Below are 19,342 nucleotides of genomic sequence, written 5' to 3' on the forward strand. Positions count from 1 at the left end.
GTCTAAGTACTCGTTTAGTTTCTGGCTATGTGGCTAGAATTGTTTCTTTGTGGTCGTAGACATTCATATTCACATGTGAATGTTGAAGACCGGATATTTTCCTTAATGTAAAAACATATAAATATGTAAGGGAAACCATTGCCCAAGTTGGATTTGAGTTGGCAATGCATAAACTTTGATTGTGAAGAATACGATGATTTCACAGCTGATGAATTGCTACATGATAAACTTGGTGGGGCATGTTCTATGTGTTGGGCAATTTGGATCAGCTGAAATGATGAGGTTTTTAACAAGACACGAGTTTTTTCATCTATGCGGGTAGTTTTCAGAGGAACACATTGGTGCCATTTTTGGGCGCTGCTGCAAAAGGAAGGAGAAAGATCCCGTATAAACTGGGGGTGTCCTGTGCTTAGACGGTGGTCATGGAAAATTTTTCCTCAAACACGGTGGTCATGGAAATTTTTTCCTCAAACGGCTGGTGTTCTAGTAATAGACTACCTTTTTATTTGACATAAGCACGATGGATGTTATGATTGTCTTCTTAAGTTCTTTCACTTTCATTGGATCATGATCTTGTTTGTAATAATGGATAGCTATATGTATCAATCGTCACAAAGGCTGGAATATTAATGCATATTCCCTTTTCTAAAAAAATTGGTGTCATGGACCTCTAGTATATATTCATGCAAATCACGCATCAATTTGTGGCTAAATCAAGTCAACTCAGGGTAAACTTCAGGGAGGATAGAGGTAGGAACTGGGAGATTACAGAGAATTCTGGAAAGCTTTGAGAAGCATAACAAGATCGTACGTATTAGCACAAAATGATTTAACTGAAATAAAACAATCTTTCATGTGTGCATCGCACAGCTTGTCTGTTCATGTGCAAGTCTTGCACCATGTTGGCTCCTTGCATCTTGGAGATTTCTCTCCTCTCTTCCTTCTTCCCTTTCTAGTTCTCTTGATGATAGGAGAACTATACTACTTTCATTCTCGTGTGTTAATTCTCTGTGTGTTCTATATCTCACATTCACAGGGGTCAAACTTTTCTATTTATACACCACAGTGCAGTGCTGCCAACCATCATGTACCCCAGCCGAAGCATCAAACGACGCATGGCGTTTCAAGTTCAGTGCTGGCTCATTTCTTTAATCAAGCGCTTTGCATTGCCATTAGCTATTACATTGCGTAACAGTGCTAAGCATCAAGGCTTGCGTAATAGTGACTCTTGTACCTTTTCATTGACTAGAAACGATAGTATAGTAAAAGAAAATTTAACAAACTGAGACACCATTGCACTTGAAGAGGCACAATTAACAATCTGTTTGAAGGATCAGACAGCAGTAATCCACAGGTTAATCGCAGTCAGTAGCTACGTTGATGCAGTAGTACCCAGTGCTCAAACCGAGAGAATTATCAGATATGAATAGATGAGCACATCAGAACACAGCGCAGCGTGTAACTTTCCTCTCCCAATCCATACATGTGATCCAAACGTTGCACATTTTCACTTTCAGACAATTTCAATCTCTAAACGAACAGATATTCTGTAAAAGGGTACAGTGAGAAAAGAGCAACAGCCATAACTTTTTATATCCGGCAACACACCACACGTACGATCTGTTGAGAAGTTCATGTTATGAACCAAAAATACTAAAAAGGTGCCGCACCAAATCTAAGACCCCGTCCAAGGTTAATGCAGACATAATTTACTCAGGGAAACCCCCCAAAAAAAAGACACGGTACATGACATCACTTCCTGTTCGCTTCAGCTTATTCAGCCGGCTTATCAGCCATCAAACGGTATTTTCCTCTCACAACAAATCAGCCGTTTCAGCTTTTCAGCCGGCTTATAAGCTGAAGCGAATAGGCCCAACGGCTCTCGGACGGGTGGTGCGACGGTGATCGCTTTACCAAACCGTTCGGAGAGACGACGCGCCCACTCATTGATCTCCCACTCAAGGATGAACACGTTCACCATGCGAGCGCATCGTAATTTCACCTGTGGTTCTATGGTTACATGCTCAAGCGCGTCGCCCTTCGCCAGGATGCCGCACAGGAACTCCACCTGAGCCCGGAAACCGCGGAACCCACTCATGTAGACCGACTTGAGGTGATCAAGGCCGTGCATAAAGGAGATCCCCTTCCCTGTCACCTCCCCTTTCCAGCAGGAGCTGCTAAACTTATAATAGAACATCTGTTTCAGAAATCACCATGCACAGTTAGTCAACATACTGTACTAGGTTCGCTCTTTCCCAAAAATAAATCTTAAAAGTATGAGATCTGCGTTATGCGCAAATTAATGGACTCTATGTGCATTCTATGTAAATCTGCAAAATCAACAAAAGAGTACCACTCACATGCACTTGCAGTATCTCCAGCTGGGGTGCAAATTCCAAATAGCTAGCCAGTTGAAGGAGTCCACTGTGGCTATTTGGACGATAAGTGTGGATTTTTATTTCACAAGTTAAGTGCCTCAAACTCATAAACATGCATGTTGGTCTTGTTACCATTTGCACCTGAAACATGACCCAAAAAAAATATCAGCAACTCTGCTTGAAGAACTGTCAGTCAAGTAAAGAACATATATATACACCAGGTAGGCAGGTACTTGTGAGCCCCAGACTGGATGATCTTCCTGCATAGCAGCACGCATGTTTAGCACCTTCACTGCTGAAATACCATGAATTGCAGTGAATGCATGGCCCAATACTTTGTAATTTTTAAACATTATTATTGCCTTCTCTAGTTTTGAGCAACCATGAAGTGCTATAGGAACCACATCCCCTTTGTAATTAAAATGAGCAAGACCAGGAACATGAAAATCAACCATCTGGACACACATATCTGAAAGTAGCAAATGTCTAAGTTTATCCAGTTGGTGTGGTATAATCAGATCAGTCAAGCCAGAGCACGCGATGAGCTCTAAATCCTCAAGACTAGAACAGTTTAATAGCAAGCCTGCAAGATCTCCAGTGATTTGAACAGAATGCAAAAGAAGCCTTCTGAGTTTTGTAAAGCCACATACATCTGAGTACGGCTCTATAGAGACATGGGTGAGAAGCAAGGACTGGATAAAAGGACCATCTCGAGCACCTAAAGCCTCAAGAGGGAAGTGATAATCTCCTTTGGTTGGTCTTCTGATACACCCTTTTGGCAACAGGTTAATGTCTATGGTCTTTGCCCTTGCTGCAGTGGCAAAGCAAATCCACCTATCAAGATGATCCGAGGACTCCTCCTCTATGCCGCACCTGATGCAGAACCTATTGAGCCCTACTCCACTGTGCTGCTGAACAATAGAATTGACTGTCTCAATGAACTCTGCTCTTTCTATTTTGACACAATCCTCGTCATTGGACCGGTTTCTGGTGCCATCAAAGCTCAGGTTAGGGTGGCGTGTCCAGAGCGGTCTCCATTTTCTTGACACAATGCTAGTCCTTGCAGCCTCTTTCAGTGACAGCAGTGACAAAATAAGAGTTTGGATTTCCTGTGGCAAGAAAGAATGTGCAAGGGTTGAGAGCTATGAAAAAAACTGCATGGTAGGCGTGAATCGCGATGACCACAGATCACACAGTGCTTTAAACACTGCCTTCGTTAAAATATCATAAACCGCTCTTCTATATATTTTGCAAGGTAAACTGAGGACATGCAAATTGGACACAGGAACATATAAGATAGCATGATAAACGTGGATTTGCAGGAACAGGAAAACAAAATTGAGAGCAAAACTCCGCTATCCGATTATGTATCTGATAGCATAGATTCCCCAACCAACCCTACTACCCTACGAAAGGATCGGAGAGGAGACACAGGGCAAGGCAGGGGAAGAGGGGGAGAGAGTTTACCTCGGGGAGGTCGTCTATGTGGGAGGAGGAGGGGTTGAGCGAGTCGTCGGTAGCAACGCGGTGGCGCTCCATCCTCATCCGCTTCCCCGCCGGCCGCCGCCTCCTCCGCCGTAGGCTGCTGCAAGCTTCCGGCAGGCGCCGCCGCCTCCCCGTCCCCGCAGGCTTCTACGCATATAGTGCGCTAGTTGGTCCCTGCTAGGCGCGCTGGGCCGCACATAAGGCCCAAAACCAAAAGGCAGGCCTTGTGCTATTGGGCTACACATACTGGGCCGCCGCGGGCGCAACTGAACCGACAGCCCTTGAAGGCTCTCTCTGCACTTAACCAACAGGCAGACGACAGTAATCCTCACGTTATTAATCTCTGCAATTACTGATGATCAAAAAAAAATCTCTGCAATTACTGACCACAATCAGTAGTACAGTGATACGTACAGGGAAAAGGCAAATCGAAATTGAGACATAAACCAGTCACGATTCAACCGAGTATCACACAAACCAGGAAGTAGAACTCAGAGGCATGCTGATTGCTGACTTGCTGAGCACACACCACACCACATGTAAGTTTATCTCCTATAGTCCACACCTTGCGTACTTCGCTACATAAAGTCCAATCTTCAAATAAATCTTCTACAAAAGTTACAGCTGAGAAGTTTGGTGCCATCGCGCGCTAGCAGCGGCACCACCTGTCCGTCTAACCAAGCAACACTATAAACTCTCAAACTGCAAGCAAAACCTGGGTGTGAAGCGCCAGCGCACCACTATTTTACAGAAGAATCCTAAACCTTTTGATCGCAGAATGTGGCGCTTTCAGTGATTTCAACCTCAGACTTGGAGCAATGTTATTCGTGAAATGTTACGCCTTGGCATACTTGCCAACATATGCCTGCAAGCAATTAGCACGGCTCGGTTAGAGACTTGGAGCACAGGAATGAGCTGAAAATGAAGTTGAGTGAGAGTAAAAGGATACGATGAAGGAGGGGGCTGAGGTTGACCTGTACGAGTTTATTTAGTTTTTCTTTGGAGTAGGACATGTAGATCTCGATCTTCTCTTTCGTTGGAGGTGTATTTTCCACCGTGCTTGTAACTTTGTCGACAACCTTCTTCACGATGGTTTTATGGACCTCCCTGCTCATCTGACCCTCTTTCCATGTAGGCTTCAGTGCTTCCTTCACAAAGTCCGCAAGTGCAACCTTGAACATCTTCAGTGTCTTGGAGTCCTTGCTCTTCTTATTATCACCATCCTCATGAGCCTCAGCGTCACTATCTTTGTTCTCTCCTTTCTTACTTTCTGGAGGCACAGTTTCATTGACCACTGAAGCAGCGGCAGCAGGACCAGACGGTGCACCTCCATGAGGTAAGTGCATAGAGTTACCATTACTAATACCGACGGCGATTGGCATCTGGAATGTCTGGGGAGCCTGCTGCTGCTGTTCAGATGGAACAGCAAGACCAGGTTGGACTATGCCTGTTTGTTGCTGCGCCCAGGGCCACTGATTGGGTTGGACAGCTGGAGGTGCAGCAGATGAAGTGGCCATCAGGCTCGAATTAACATTAGGCTGTGATGATTGTAATCCAACTGTACCAGTACCAAAAGCGGTATTTCCAAAGTACTGTGCCAAGGATGCAGTAACGCGGCTAACTTCTTCACTTTTTGCTGCATTGTGAGAAACAGGAACTCCAGCCACATCAGTTGAGCTGGAAGTTGGCACAAGAGGTAACCCTTGCAAGGGTTGATTTTGCATATTTGGAGGCTGGAAATTCTGCATGTTTCGTATGCTTTGAGAACCACTGTCTTGAGTTAGCCTGGGGATGTCGACTGTTGCCTGAAGCACAGTTGTTGGAAGATTCTGTGGAACTTGACTGGCAACACTGAAATTATGTCCATTATGTGCAGAGGGATTTGGCAGTGCCTGTGGCTCTAGACCATAGCCATGTTGGCCATGTCCCATATTAGGAGCAACCGGCTGGCCCTGCGTGCTGGGAGTATTATTTGCAGATGCCTGTGGAACTACAAATTGCTCTTGCCTGTTCTGATGTACAGGAAAGTTGCTCTGTTGCGCATGGCTATTCGAATGGAATGAGGATGCAACCTTCTGCAATTGGGTGGTGACTGGAAGAGTTGATGGCCCAGGAATATGAGGAATCGCGTCATGTCTCTGAAGTATTTGTCCAAGGCTTTGCTCTGCTATTATATTAGCACTATGCATACCCGATTGCATGCTCATCTCTGTTGCAGGAGCATTCTGACCACCCATGCCGGATATGTTCTCATTATTCATGTTATCTGCAGTAATCTGGACAGGAGTTAATAACTGTGGCTGTTGTGAAACAGCAACTTCATGTTTATTTTCCACTTGTGAACGAAAATCTTCCTGAGGAATAATCTGGTACTGACTCTTTCCAGCATCTTTTGAAAGCCGGTTCTCGTACTCATAATGAGAATCATTTCTGCCAATATTCTGAGAAATAGGATTTTCCCTGTCATCCCTGGATAAAATCTGAGAAGTTGCACGCATAGCATTATTTTGTTCACCCCAGTTTGAGTAGTCTCCTCTTGCTGAACGCCCATCACTGTAATTCAAAGGCTCATCAGGTGCACTCACTCCTATCTGACTCTGGGGAGCTTCCTCGTGGAGATATGGACAATTTTCACCACGGCGACATCGACCTTCAGCAAAAAACTTACAAGGGTTTTTATTTACCCTACGGTGCTCAGTCCTATTCCCATAGGATGAATCAGGGCCAACTCTATCATGGGCACTTTCCCTAGCCTCATCTCTCCATCCACCATGAGAAGCAGAATCACCATGAGCAAATCGGCAGCTAGCACCTCTAGCACACCTCCCTTTGGCAAAATTATAGCATTGTTCAGTAGACCGATAATCCCTTCGGGGTTCAGATCTTTCCCATGGCCCATCATCATAATGATCTCGAGATTGCCTATTACGCAAATAGTCATTTGGTTCTCGTGAATCCATGAATTCCTTGTTCTGAAACCCATATCTTTCCCTTGGGTCAGCAGGATAATGATCTTCAAATGGCCTCTGCCCTCCATCTTCATGAAGGAACCTGCAATTCGTGCCTCTTCTGCACCTGCCAGCCACAAAATCTCTGCAGGGCAGAGCAGGCCCTCCAGATGTTCTGCCTCTCTCAACCCTCCACTCAGGTCCACGATCAGCAAAATAAGGACTTCTGCTCCTTCCCCTGCCTCGCCCTATACTCCTGCTTCTGCTCCTACTCCTGTTTCTGCTTCTGCTTCTGCTTCTGGAACGACTTCTGTTCCTGTTAACAGAAACACACAGTGTAAAGAAAAGGTACTGCTAGCATACTGAGTCTTTCGATGACATTACAATTTACAAATAGTAAATTCTAGTAGAAGTTGTGAATGAATTTTAAGATAATATACCATCTTCCAGATCAAGATTGATTAAAACTGGAGAGAGATTCTTCACAAGTACAACATATATTATCAAAGGCCCACATTTTTCAACTCCTTGCAGTTGGTAGTGGAAGGAATACAGCATGCTGCTTGAGTACAAGTACAGGTGGAAAGCCAGGAAACCTAGTGGCCTCAACTTAATTTACACAATTCTTGTAAATTCCATCTTGGATGCTTCCATAATATAAATTTGACCCAGACATAGCATTTTAAGTTGCTTGAACACTATGCGCATGGAACACAAAACCAAAGTGCCAATACTTGCACAGTCAATAAAATTAGTTGTTCAATCATACCTGCGTGATCTATTCCAAACCCCTCTTGGAGATGGACTGCGACTACGAGGCCTCCATGCATCTGGATCAGAAGGCGCCCTAGAAGAATAACCACGATTACGAGCTGTACCCCATCCATCACCGCGTCTTCTGTCATCTGCATATCTGTTCATGCCTTGGTTAGCAGCTGCCTTGCTCCACTCATCACGCTCATCAGCCGCTCTGAGAAGCTGTGGTCTTTCAGAGGGTGCCTTAGGTTGCAATTCCTTGGTATCTTTATTGAACCCATCAGCCTGTTCCTTCTCATGTCCAGCACCACCGTGGTGCATGGAGGTATCAGGTTTTGGGTGTACATCACCTTTACGGTGACCACCTGTCTTATCAGGAAGAGACTCATCTTCGCTGATCTCAACTATATCATGAGGTCCTTCTTTCGCATCCCACTTGGAACGCTGTTTCCTACTATCACCAGCCATTCTGTCCCTTCTTTACAAATATGAAAAAAGAAAATGGATGCCAAGTAATTTCCAGAACAAGATCCCCTTCCTCCTTGCAAAAATTCTTCTGAAACTCTGAAATAGCCAAGGAATATGTATATAGTTACAATTAATCAAGGAACATACTGCTACGACATTAAAAGCTTGAGAAGCCAGGCACAAAACCAGTAATAACTGACAGGAATATGAAAATGAAATTATCTCCTAAAGCCCATTCTAAATCTTCAAATCAAAACTGTAACGAAGTTTGCAAGTCGAAAAAACAATTTAAGCCAATTATGAACACCCATTGGCAGGCTGTGGCTAGGCAACTCCACAAGTACGCTTCCTACCACATGGCAGCTGTTTGTTGCTCAAAAATTTAGTAGCGGATCCTGACTCTTTCATGCCAAAAATAAACCAGGCACGGTGTCTTAAAATCCCATGACTCTAGCCCTCATGAGCAGAATTCATCGAGAACAAAAAGATAGTGCAGCATCTAAGTCAGTGGCATAGGCAACAACAGGAGATTGTCTACCATGCAATGGAGCAACCACAGTAACACGAGTTTGAGGAAACACAAAGGAAGCAAAGTCCATGGGAAAATCATACACGAAGTGCAGTTCAAGTGCAAAGAGGAATGAATGTGTTGTTTGCAAACATGGAAATTTGTGTTAGCAGCGCATTGTCATTTATTAATTCCGTCGATTAATTGGTCGTATTTCCTACTTCTCTTTACGGTTTCTTGTTTTTAAGACTACCGGTTGCATCTTTTTCAATGTCATCATCGTCAGAAACTAAAGCCAAGAATTCTGGATGGCAAGAGTTAACAGCTGAATAGGCATCACAGCATTTTCTACAGATTGGGAACTAGCTGACTCATGAATACTTTTATACAAGCAATTCCACAACCGGGATTATCACAAACATTTCAATTTTCATTCGCCAGGGTGTTTCCATATCAAGACACATCAAAGAAATTTCTTTTGTGCAACTTATCATTACAACTCAAATAGACCATACATCCTTTACAGATAATAATAAGAGGACTACAGGCCACCACACTGACAAAACATACATCTACAAAATTAAGTCCTGACTATCCAGAAAATATTTCAAGCAGCAACTGCAGAAATCTTGGGCATCGACAAGTTGCATCAACTATTGAGTTCCAGCAGTTTTGCCAAACTTGGTGGATACTTAAGGTTCAGTTGCTACTGGCTCTGATTGTCATGACCTGGGCAGGGCACTGCTATTGTTAGCATTACAGTGAAGTTTTCCCTCAATTGCTGTTTTCCGATGACTTTGCCAACTTGGTGGCTATTAACATTTCATTTGTTTCTTTAGATAATTGCTAGCTAGAATCTTGAGGGCTAAACCAAAAGGCCAGTAACTCCAAAAAGTGGCATTTACAAAATCCTTCCTGCATATGAGAAAGATAATTCTATCAGCTGCCATGAATTCCTTCTGCTTTCTCAGTATGACAACCATCTCTCAGTGACATTTCTAGGCACATGACAACCTTATAACAAGGTTAAGTTTGCCTAACCCCCTACCCAGTACCAACCTACCATCGTAACCAGTTTCCTCCTAAAGTCAAAGAAACAAAGTAGGATCGCTAAGTTAGTAAGATTTTGCAAGAAACATGTTGTTGCAGTATTTGCATTATCAACAACAACAGTTTGTTCATGGTTGACTTTGCAGGCAAACTTACAAAAGTGAAGCACGTGGACTTTATGCTTCCTAAGGTGAATTATATTACATACAGACAACTAAAGAATCCAGCCTATTTTCTGACAGCAGACGAGTCAATGATAATCACAAATGAAGGCAGGAAAAATACGACGAAAAGACTAGCCAACACGGACAGACCTATAATGGTGCATTGAATATACTGGCAAGTACATATTATCCAGAAAGAGTGGTTTCTTTTAAGAACAATGGCAAACAGAGTGTCTTAGGGTATCCCATTGAACAAGCTAGCAATCAAACCATGAAACATAGGATCGCATAATTTGCTTGTTGAGACAGGAAGAACGACACAAGAGGTACCAACCTGAAACTGTAGCCGGCAGTGTCTCTGAGATGATACGTCAGACCTCTCCTGATCGCCTGGCAGAATTCATGAGACCTTACACCACTTACTGTCCATCTGACAAACAAGGCACAGAAATCAGCTTGTTAAAACCGCGGCAGATTAGAATGCACCAAACGAAACACTAAAAGACTGAAAACAGAAAGAAGGCATTTTATTCTGGCTTGGACTAGTTACGGTCAAAATCAAGGCACACAACCCACCAGCAAACCTAAATTATGCAAGTGGCAAGAGCATGTCCCATCTCACGAACAATATTCACTACGTACGTGGTGAAAAGAAATTGGGTGAACAGGATACGATGCATTGAGTTCAATTGCAGAGGAGGAGAATTTGGAATCAGCCAAGCCAAAGTGGTCCCGCAAGGCCGCAACACAATGCGAAGGCCCAATCCTGACGCATAGCCTATCACTAGAAGAAAGGAAACAGATTTAACAGCATCGGAACGCAGCGCATTACCCGTACCATCCGCACCGAAAAAGACACCCCAAAGAATCCAAACCCTCCCGTTTGCAAACACGGGGTGCGCGCGTAAACCCTAGAGCAAATATCGGGCACCAAGGCGAGGTTCAAAAAAATCTCAGCTTTGGTATAGAAATATAGAGCCGGAGCTAACTTCGAGCGACGGAAAGAGAAGATTCCGCGGGGGAGCAAGCACGGGCGAGGAATCCGTCGGCGCGAAACAAGGGCTAGGGTTCCTTACCGCCTAGCGAAGGCACCAGTCAAGGCGCGGGCGGATCTCCACTCCGCGCCACCCGACGCGGCGCCAGCCGAGTAGGGGGAAGAGGAGGACGGCCACTTGCGCGGAGGGTCTCGGCCAATTGCGCGGAGGGCGAGGGCGAGGGCAGTGGCGGCGGCGGCGTGGGGAGGGGGAGGCGTTTCGGCGGCGGGTCGGCGTGGGGGAGGGGAACGGGGAGAGCGGCTGGATTCGTTAGGGCTGCGTGGCGTGGGGCGACGGGCCTTATTTTTCCTTTTGATTTTTTCTCTCTCTCTGATTATTTTGTTTTCCGGTTCGAAATCGAAAAGAGCGGCTTCCCACGTCAGCGTGAGCGCACGTGCTCTATCCGACGGCTCGGGGCGTGCTTTGAGTTGGTATGGGGCCCGGCGTACCAGTCAGTTGTCTGCACCTGTGTGTGATGCAGCAAACGCCAAACGACCGACGAATTGTTGTCTGCGTCACCCACGGCCAAAATGATTCATAAGGCACAAGGAAAACGGGTTGATTAAAACCTTAATTTCGGGATACATCTCAAATGGGATTGAGATTCTACAATACGCAGACGACGACATGATTCTCCGCATGGAGGATAAGGCAGAATCTGTGCAGAATATGAAATTACTACTATACATTTATGAAAAGATGTCGGGGTTTAAAACTAATATCAATAAAAACGAGATTATAATGGTCTTCCAAGATGAGCAAAAATCTGGTCCATTAATAGTGTGTTCGGCTGTGATTTTTTACGGTTGATTCAATAATGTTCTGTGAGAGAGAATAACCTGCATTACAGCTTAAGCCGGCTGAAAAGAGCAGCCGAACACACTCTAAATATTTGGGTGTTCCAGTGGCTGGAAGCATACTCCGTATCATTGATTGGCTTGGGTTGAACGAGAAACTCTTAAAACGATTAGAGGTGACCTTGATTAATGCCTGCTTAAGCATTCCCATATACTGTCAAAAACAATTAGCAAAAGAATAGACAAAACTAGAAAAACGTTCTTGGAGAACAAGGAAAAAGTACCACCTAGGTGAAGTGGGTAAAAATCACAAGACAAAACGAAAGGCGGGCTAGGGATTCTCTGCTTCGGCTGTACGGGCGGCGTACGAGGACATGACCTGGGGCCTGTTCGCTTCAGCTTATAAGCCGGCTGAAAAGCTGAAACGGCTGATTTGTTGTGAGAGGAAAACACTGTTTGGTGGATGATAAGCCGGCTGAATAAGCTGAAGCGAACAGGCCGCTGAGCTCTTGTGTGTCGCTGCTCACCGTCATCCTCGCCGCTCCCTGCGACGTCGTCGTCATGCGCACGACAAGCCTCAGGATCAACGAGGAAACAGCCGCCGTCTTGCGCCTAACGCTCACCACCGCGTGGGAAGGAAGCTCTTGGTACGCCGCTGTCATCTCACTACTCCTGATTATTTGCCTACAGGGGATAATTTTACACCTTTCTGATGATAATATCTTTGTTCTTTCAGAATGTACTGTTACTGTATTCTATCAAAATATGAGTATTCCTTTAGTTATAACAAATGGATGCTGCTACCTGCTATGTTCTTCTTGCAAAATGAGAATCAAAGATTTATTCAGTCCCACCTGTAGGAACGAGTACAACTTTAGCTATGCCAAGGATATATGCAAGCTATATCTATAAGTGAAGTTAACTTACAGCCAAACTGCTAATTAGCAGTTGCAGATTCTAGATTAATAGTTACAACTTGGTTAGTATTCGTCAGGGAGGGAATATTTGTGACTGAAGCTTCATACTCTTTTCAAAACGGCAGCCTGGCCATCTGCCGGCCCATCCCTCTCGGTCTGAAGCCCTGTAATTCTATCTTCCAGTCCCATCCAACCATTTGAGATAGGTGCTGAGATTTTGAGTTTCATAAAACTGGTTATTTGAGACAGGTTTCTAAGTTCCAATTGATATAAACATCAAATTCAAAGCTGCATTGAGGTTTACCATGATTGGTATATTCGAGTTTTGCGACTGGATTAATATTTTTCTACCTTTAGATTTCTCAATACTGCATATAGAATGTCATGGTTATTAGAGGGTTACATGGTTGTTGTTGAGATTGAGACATCAAAAGTATACCTTTTTAAATATGCCAATAAGTCAATTATGGACAACGCATATACTGATGAAATTGGAATCATAGAGGTTGAAAAAAATGCTATCTCCTCCCTGTTAATTTAACAAGCCCTTGTGTTAACACAAGTATGATTAGCTAGATGTGTGCACTGGGCTAATTCCCAGCTGATCTATCTAATTAACTGAAACACTGATAACCTCCTCTTGCACGTCAAGTTTAAATTATCATTTTTCTGCTGCAATGAGGAGTGATAGTCTTGCATATCAGTTGTCAGAAAACCTGCTGTAAGAATGCCTGTAAAACAATTCAGACTTCATTTTTTATCATTGATAGTCTAATACTGCATGTTGGCTTTGATTACCAGTCGCCAGTCTGTTTTCATGAGATTACCTTCAATCTACAAGAGCATGTCACTACCTGGAAACTACAAGGCACTGCAAGGAATATGTAGGTGCATCTTACCTTTGCATTCTTAAAATTTTAGCAAGAATCAGGACAAGAAGTAGGGGTCAGTAACTATAAACATCCCAATAATTAACAAGCTGTGTGCTGTTTGTGGCCTCTCTTCGCTGAGACACTGACCAAGCTGAAAAGGTAGATAGCCATCACTACTGCAGGTAAGCATCTGCGTTTCAAATATACCCTGCTATTTCGCGCAGGAATAGATATGACCAGAATGCAAATTGAACAATGGAGTATACTGCTTGATGCAGCTAGAATTATAATGTTGTTTAGGTAGGTGTCTTTTCATCCTGGCTCTCCATGGTTCGCTCAGGAAAGCATGAGCATGAGAAAAATAGGTGGATATTAAAAAGCTGGTAGGTGACTGGCATTTTAGGGTTCAATCGCTATCTATATGTGTTTAGAAGTTTTGTTTATCATTTAGAAACTTTCATTGAAGTTTAAATTGGATTACTGCCACATATGATGAATAGCTTTGACAGCTTTGCTCTTTTCGTGTGGAAGGGATCAAATGGCAGAGGACACTTTGTTTTTTAACAAATCTTGCTCCATGTTCTGTAGTAAGGATTCACTTGTGGCCAGAAAAGCATCATTTACCTGTGGAAAATGAACTACCTGCCAGTAAAAAGATATATTGGAAGTTACGTCGAAGATGGTCCAAATTCCTGCAGGACCTGCTGCAAAACAGGTGATGTTTTCAACTTGTTCACCTAATCATTCTTATTTTCCTACATTCTGTCATAAATTGTTTTGTCTGTGGAATTTGGGTAGACATTAGTACATTACACTGGTTATCTTTGTAGTGTGCTGCTTACATTACAGACAGTACAGTTGAGGACAACTAAAATCAGTGTCTTATTGTAATGCTAATCAGCTCGTGACCAGCTCATACTTTCAAAAGGTTACATTCAGATTAGAAAATTGAAGTGCAGAAGTTTTATAGTCTATTACTCTATTCAATTTTTTTTTCATACCTGAAACATTGGCAAGCTTATATCGTACATCCACCTCAATATTTGGTGCATAAACCAATTGGTTTGGTTGAGTGAGTCATCTAGTACACGGAAGAATGCTGATCAAAGATTCGATCGGATCATCAGTGCGATGACAGAACCTCTCTCAACCAAGCAAATAGTACCAGAAGTAGTTTCTCCTCTTTTATTGTTTCAGCAACAAATCGTTGACAGGGGACAGCAACAAATCGTTGAGTACACAAACACGCATGCTACGCATTAACAGTAATAACAAATCAAAGAATCAATGCAATTCTAAAACTAATGACAGATAATTCATCAGCCTTAAGCTGATGAATGATGAACTGGACGCGTCGCCGAGCACTGATGACGATATGATCCTGCAGAGGCCAACCCGATCGTCCCACCATCCATCCAGCGACAAAAAGCTACTCTATCATCAGTCTATTATAATCATCCTGATCTTGCTATCGCCGGCGCCGCCGCCGGGCGCCGCCTCCTGCTGCTGCTCCGGCGCCCTCTTGGCGCCACCCGCCGCCGCCTTGGCCTGCAGCGCGCGTGCCACGACGGCCCGCATGATCCCGAGCTGCCTCTCGTGCTCCGCCACCTCCTCCATCCCCATCGCCGACACGTCCCGCGCCACCGCCCGCCGGATCCTCCGCACCACCCGCGCATCCCGCGTGGCGCCGACGAACTCGTGGTGCACCGCGCCGCCGCCGCCGGGCCGGAACGCGACGGCGCGCACGTCCACGCCGAACTCCAGCGCCACGCCCCGGGCCTCCGCCAGAAGCTCCCCGTGCTTCGCCTCGAACAGCGCCTCCGCCTCCTGCCGCTGCAGGCTCGCGCCGGTGGCCATGGCTCCTCTCGTTGATCGGGACCTCGCGCTCGATCGCTCCGGCGGCGTCTCCCTACGCGATGATGATCAAGATCACCTGGCGTATGCGCCCGTGTATATATAGCTTCTCCCATTAGTTGCTCCGAGTCGGATCTGATTAATCACGAGATTAGTTTGGTTTTCGACTGTGATTAGCAGCTAATATTCCTTGTTAAGAGCTAACATTCCTTATTAAGAGTCACGATCATATTTTTTTTTTTATACTGGGATGGGGGAAAAAACACCGAAGAGACGGGCGAACACTGGAAGAAGGCCGGCCAGTCAGGCGTCGGTCTGGCCCACCACAGTCTGTGGGCTGGTTGGGCCCTCCAAGGCCCATTCCAGGATGGAGGTCAGCCTGGCCCAACAAAACTTCGCCTTCCTCTTCGCCTGCGTGCTGCTGCCTCTTCCTGGTGGCCGACGGGGCACAACATCACACAAGGGGGAGGGAGGAGAGAGAGGGAGAGAGGGGAGGGGGGATTCGCCATGGACATCATCACGCAGCTGCAGGAGCAGCTCAGCGAGATCGCCATGCTGGCCGTCAACACCTTCGGCACGCTGCAGAGGGACGCGCCGCCCGACCGCCTCTCCACCAGCTACCCGGACCCGCTCAACCCCAACCCTAAGCCCGAGGAGGACGCCAAGCCCCAGGTCCAGGCCCCGCCCGGCGCGGCCCCGGCGCAGGCGCAGCCACCCGCGCCGCCGCAGGCGCCCGCGCTCGACCTCGCCGAGCAACCCAAGGCCATGAGCCACGCCCTCGTCCTCGCCGCCAAGAAGGTACAGTACCCTGTCGCCCCTCACTTCGCGGCCTCGCCACCTGCTCGATCAAATGTCCGCCCGGGGATTCCTCATTCGCTTTGTGTTGTCACTGCGAAAATGCGAGGGCAGGGATCTGGGTGTAGTTTATCACGTCATTGACTACGGTCTGTGGCTGCAGACTGAAGGTCTAGTTACTGTATTAAACTTTTGCTTTATTCTGCTTCTGTGGAGCACTGATTACAAAACCAAGTCTTCACCAATGAAACTGTGTTGCCACTCACTGGTTTTAGGGGGTGTTTGGATCCATGGACTAATTTTTAGTTCGGGTCACATCGGATGTTTGGATACCAATTAGAAAGACTAAACGTGAGCTAATTATAAAACTAATTGCATAAGTCGTGACTAATTCACGAGACGAATCTATTAAGCCTAATTAATCCATGATTAGCACATATTTACTGTAGCACAACATGGCTAATCATGGACTAATTAGGATCAATAGGTTCGTCTTGTGAATTAGTCATGACTTATGCAATTAGTTTTACAATTAGCTCATATTTGCATGTCCTAAATAGCATCAAAACATTGGACTAAACTTTAGCTGTGGAGCTCCAAACGGGTTTGCTACGATTTCCACAGGCAATAGAATGATTAGTGGCGCTATAGTTCTGGTTCCAAGAAAAGGACTAATCCTTTCTTCGTGCGTATGTTCTGTCCATCTGAAAAGCATATGTTGAATTGCGACCGTAGCGATTACCAATTGCTTTCAACTTTATTCTTTTCCCACAGAGGAATAATTATGGTCTTTCTATGCAGTTTGATGCACTTGTTGCGGCGTTGCCACTGTCATCAGAAGAGGATCAGTTGAAAAGAATCCAAGAGCTGCAGGTAGGTACCAGACAATCAGATTAATTTGCCAAACACCAATTTTTCTAGGATGGGCATCAGGCTTACTCCTACTGTAAATTGTGCATAAATCTGGAATATGCAGGCAGAGAATGAAGTCGTGGGATTGGAGCTTCAGAAACAACTTGAAGCTGCTGGTAACATGCTTCTCACTGTTCTGAGTTCCTGCACCTCCGTGAATTTCTTAGCAAGGTGTGAGTGATTGCTGATACGATACATCTTGCTGCTGTTACAGAACTGGAGTTGAAGCAGGTTGAGGTCTTGTTTAATGAAGCGACAGACAATTGTATAAATTTGAAGAAGCCAGAATAGTATGCATGTAAGTTTGGATGGATTCTCATTCGCAATTTTTTTTTCTTTTTGGTTCCTGACAGTCACTGCTTGGGTTTCAGTATGAATTATTTTTGGCAGTAGGAAGCGTTTGCCACCCAAAAATCTATACATACGCTCTTATTCTCCACATGGCCACTCCATAGGTCATGACAGCTTTTAGGAAAATATCTTCCATGTGATGTTTAGCACTACCATTTCTAGGTGCACAAAGCAAATAACCAAAAATCCATAGGCTTGAAAGAGAACCAATTTATTGAAGCTCTTGGCTATTGTTGATCTTAATCTCAAATTTTCCATGTGTCACTATTTATTCTGTTCTGTTGATGTCTGCCATAATAGGCTTGCTGAAAGCAAATTATTCTCATGAATGGATGAAGGTGGAGACATGAATGCGAGGAGCATAACCTTTTTCTGTCTTTTCGAATTCTGTACTGGATAGATATGTAAACATTAATGCCAATTCTATCTCGTCAACTTTTGTGTGCTGTTATTCCAAAAGCACCTACTGAATTAGGAATTAACGCATCGTATGCTTGTTGGACTTGTCTGGCCTTTTATGAGCTGTTGTGTGTTGTGCTGGTATTCTTGTGGATGGATGTGGTCCTTATTGGTTGCCTCCATTTGTGATGATTTTTTTTACATACTCCACCTGCTTCAACTCCATTACTGCTGTTCTTAAGGCCTACAACTGAAATCCGGCCCCTTTGACGGAATGAAATAGTGTTGTGAAAGAAGCATATGATTATCTCTAAAGGTTACTTGGACATAAAAGCCAACATTGGGAGTCTTTAGAGATTACATAGACATCGAAGCTAACATTGAGAGAAATTCTAGCATGTCTGATGCTGCAACACATGAACAAACTAAAAGCGGCCATTCATCATCCTAAATTCTTATTTGGTCGGATTCCGTGCTCAGCTGCGCCGCATTCCTCCCAGCTCAAGCGTATTTGCAGGTGCCAAGACCTGCAAGAATGCCAGCCACCATGTCAACCCCAATCAGTTCACAAGCAGTGATACTCACACTCACAGCAAGGTAACACTCCATTCTGTGCTTACTGGGGTCGGTGATGGTGATGAGGCCGGTGCCGTTGAAGAAGCAGTTCCAGGAGTTCCTCCCCCGGGCCTGGTAGTAGGCGTTCATCGCCACCGACGCCCGCGACAGCAGGCTGTCGGGGCGGGTGCAGCCGCCTGTGCCCTGGATGGCGCCGCAGTCGCTCTCCGAGCAGGCAAAGTCCAGGTTATCCTGCAGAGCCGCCACCTGTGATGACGGCTTGGCGACGCACCAGGTCTTGGACGCCTGAGAAGCAGGTAACAGCAGGAAAGGAAGATCATGCTGGTTTAGGTGTTTCAGATCATCAGGAGATGATTTGCCTACCTTTCTGTGACTCTGCCGTAACGGTTGTGCAACTGCTTCTGCCGATGCTGATGCTGCTGAAGGCAAATTTGTCAGAAGCAGATAAAATTTGTCGATTTCGAGCGCAATTTCGTTGTGCGAAAGGATGAGATCTTGAGTGAAGTCGGAAGAGATGTTACCGTCATTGCAAAGCACTGATAGTGTGAGGGCAACACAGAAGGCGAGCAATGTCACGTTGGACGATGCCATTTCTTGTGTTTTCTGGATCAGAGAATGCTACAAACCTTGTATACAATTCTGGTGCAACAGCAAAGTAGAAACAAAGGAGATTTTTTGCAGTTTATAGGGAGGAGGACGGGGAGCAACTGAAACAGAGGAGAAACACAAAGGGCGTGAGCAGCAGAAACGGTTGCTATCAACGCGATTTATGGCCACATTTACTGGGATAGTAACGGCTGTGTCCGTTGCAACATTGCCACACTTTTTAGTATTCCATCATCAGAATGATTTCCTCATCTTCAGTTGACGTGGAAATACTGCCTCTCAGCAACAGGTTGATTCTGAGAATCGTAGAAATTTAATAGTGCCTGGCAATATTTCAGAACAAAATAATCTCGGAAACTAGACAAATATTTTGGGGGTTTTGTCCTTTTTCCCCAAAACAAATTAGACATCGAAACTTAGAAATCACATGTAAAAAAAGGAAAGGGAAAATCGCGGAGAGGTAGAAGTCACA

At 45.0% G+C, this 19,342-nt stretch overlaps 4 protein-coding genes and 1 long non-coding RNA gene across 9 annotated transcripts; 2 read left to right on the forward strand and 3 right to left on the reverse strand.

Moving 5' to 3' along the window:
- Positions 1 to 1,562: 1,562 nt before the first annotated feature.
- LOC101781129 (F-box/LRR-repeat protein At3g59210) lies at positions 1,563 to 4,186 on the reverse strand. 4 transcript variants are annotated; one of them, XM_022827342.1, is made up of 5 exons: positions 3,846 to 4,186; positions 2,848 to 3,487; positions 2,612 to 2,673; positions 2,361 to 2,519; positions 1,563 to 2,197 (listed from the first exon to the last, which is right to left on the reverse strand). In XM_022827342.1, the coding sequence occupies exons 1-5, from the start codon at positions 3,921 to 3,923 to the stop codon at positions 1,790 to 1,792; spliced, it is 1,347 nt and encodes a 448-aa protein (XP_022683077.1). In that variant the 5' UTR covers positions 3,924 to 4,186; the 3' UTR covers positions 1,563 to 1,789. The 4 variants fall into 4 exon arrangements, with proteins under 4 accessions (XP_022683077.1, XP_022683076.1, XP_004972915.1 ...); XM_022827341.1 differs by having other exon boundaries at positions 2,597 to 2,673; XM_004972858.4 differs by having other exon boundaries at positions 2,612 to 3,487.
- A 111-nt stretch (positions 4,187 to 4,297) lies between these two features.
- On the reverse strand, positions 4,298 to 11,073 carry LOC101781524 (zinc finger CCCH domain-containing protein 55). Its single transcript, XM_004972859.3, has 5 exons — positions 10,834 to 11,073; positions 10,092 to 10,187; positions 7,581 to 8,131; positions 4,838 to 7,127; positions 4,298 to 4,728 (listed from the first exon to the last, which is right to left on the reverse strand). Exons 3-5 carry the CDS (start codon positions 8,033 to 8,035, stop codon positions 4,699 to 4,701), a joined length of 2,775 nt encoding a protein of 924 aa, XP_004972916.1. The 5' UTR covers positions 8,036 to 8,131; positions 10,092 to 10,187; positions 10,834 to 11,073; the 3' UTR covers positions 4,298 to 4,698.
- A 1,103-nt stretch (positions 11,074 to 12,176) lies between these two features.
- LOC111257760 lies at positions 12,177 to 12,441 on the forward strand. The gene is made up of 2 exons (XR_002678338.1): positions 12,177 to 12,235; positions 12,325 to 12,441. It is a non-coding gene; the product is annotated as an uncharacterized LOC111257760 (long non-coding RNA).
- Positions 12,442 to 15,664: 3,223 nt separating this feature from the next.
- On the forward strand, positions 15,665 to 17,846 carry LOC101781930 (mediator of RNA polymerase II transcription subunit 21). The gene is made up of 5 exons (XM_004972860.2): positions 15,665 to 16,029; positions 16,828 to 16,899; positions 17,003 to 17,054; positions 17,153 to 17,236; positions 17,590 to 17,846. Exons 1-4 carry the CDS (start codon positions 15,739 to 15,741, stop codon positions 17,227 to 17,229), a joined length of 492 nt encoding a protein of 163 aa, XP_004972917.1. The 5' UTR covers positions 15,665 to 15,738; the 3' UTR covers positions 17,230 to 17,236; positions 17,590 to 17,846.
- A 129-nt stretch (positions 17,847 to 17,975) lies between these two features.
- Positions 17,976 to 18,970, reverse strand: LOC101782331 (major pollen allergen Ole e 10). 2 transcript variants are annotated; one of them, XM_012846918.2, is made up of 4 exons: positions 18,786 to 18,970; positions 18,628 to 18,683; positions 18,309 to 18,549; positions 17,976 to 18,215 (listed from the first exon to the last, which is right to left on the reverse strand). In XM_012846918.2, exons 1-4 carry the CDS (start codon positions 18,853 to 18,855, stop codon positions 18,190 to 18,192), a joined length of 393 nt encoding a protein of 130 aa, XP_012702372.1. In that variant the 5' UTR covers positions 18,856 to 18,970; the 3' UTR covers positions 17,976 to 18,189. The 2 variants fall into 2 exon arrangements, with proteins under 2 accessions (XP_012702372.1, XP_004972921.1); XM_004972864.2 differs by having other exon boundaries at positions 18,628 to 18,680; positions 18,786 to 18,963.
- Positions 18,971 to 19,342: the final 372 nt, after the last annotated feature.

Source organism: Setaria italica, chromosome VI (assembly GCF_000263155.2).
Source record: "Setaria italica strain Yugu1 chromosome VI, Setaria_italica_v2.0, whole genome shotgun sequence".
In the NCBI taxonomy this organism is placed as follows: Eukaryota; Viridiplantae; Streptophyta; class Magnoliopsida; order Poales; family Poaceae; genus Setaria; species Setaria italica.

Bases quoted from the DNA above. Each gene is read 5' to 3' on its own strand.
- LOC101781129 (XM_012846932.3), bottom strand. From the start codon at position 3,923: ATGAGGATGGAGCGCCACCGCGTTGCTACCGACGACTCGCTCAACCCC. The intron at 3,488-3,845 runs GTAAACTCTCTC...TTCTTGCCACAG, and splicing joins ACATAGACGACCTCCCCGAG to GAAATCCAAACTCTTATTTT. The intron at 2,198-2,360 runs GTGAGTGGTACT...TTTCTGAAACAG, and splicing joins TGGAGATACTGCAAGTGCAT to ATGTTCTATTATAAGTTTAG.
- LOC101781524 (XM_004972859.3), bottom strand. From the start codon at position 8,035: ATGGCTGGTGATAGTAGGAAACAGCGTTCCAAGTGGGATGCGAAAGAA. The intron at 7,128-7,580 runs GTATGATTGAAC...TTCTGTTAACAG, and splicing joins GTTTGGAATAGATCACGCAG to GAACAGAAGTCGTTCCAGAA. The intron at 4,729-4,837 runs GTCAACCTCAGC...AATTGCTTGCAG, and splicing joins AACTAAATAAACTCGTACAG to GCATATGTTGGCAAGTATGC.
- LOC101781930 (XM_004972860.2), top strand. From the start codon at position 15,739: ATGGACATCATCACGCAGCTGCAGGAGCAGCTCAGCGAGATCGCCATG. The intron at 16,030-16,827 runs GTACAGTACCCT...CTTTCTATGCAG, and splicing joins TCGTCCTCGCCGCCAAGAAG to TTTGATGCACTTGTTGCGGC. The intron at 17,055-17,152 runs GTAACATGCTTC...CTGCTGTTACAG, and splicing joins GAAACAACTTGAAGCTGCTG to AACTGGAGTTGAAGCAGGTT.
- LOC101782331 (XM_012846918.2), bottom strand. From the start codon at position 18,855: ATGGCATCGTCCAACGTGACATTGCTCGCCTTCTGTGTTGCCCTCACA. The intron at 18,684-18,785 runs GTAACATCTCTT...ATTTGCCTTCAG, and splicing joins ATCAGTGCTTTGCAATGACG to CAGCATCAGCATCGGCAGAA. The intron at 18,216-18,308 runs GTAAGCACAGAA...GCATTCTTGCAG, and splicing joins CATCACCATCACCGACCCCA to GTCTTGGCACCTGCAAATAC.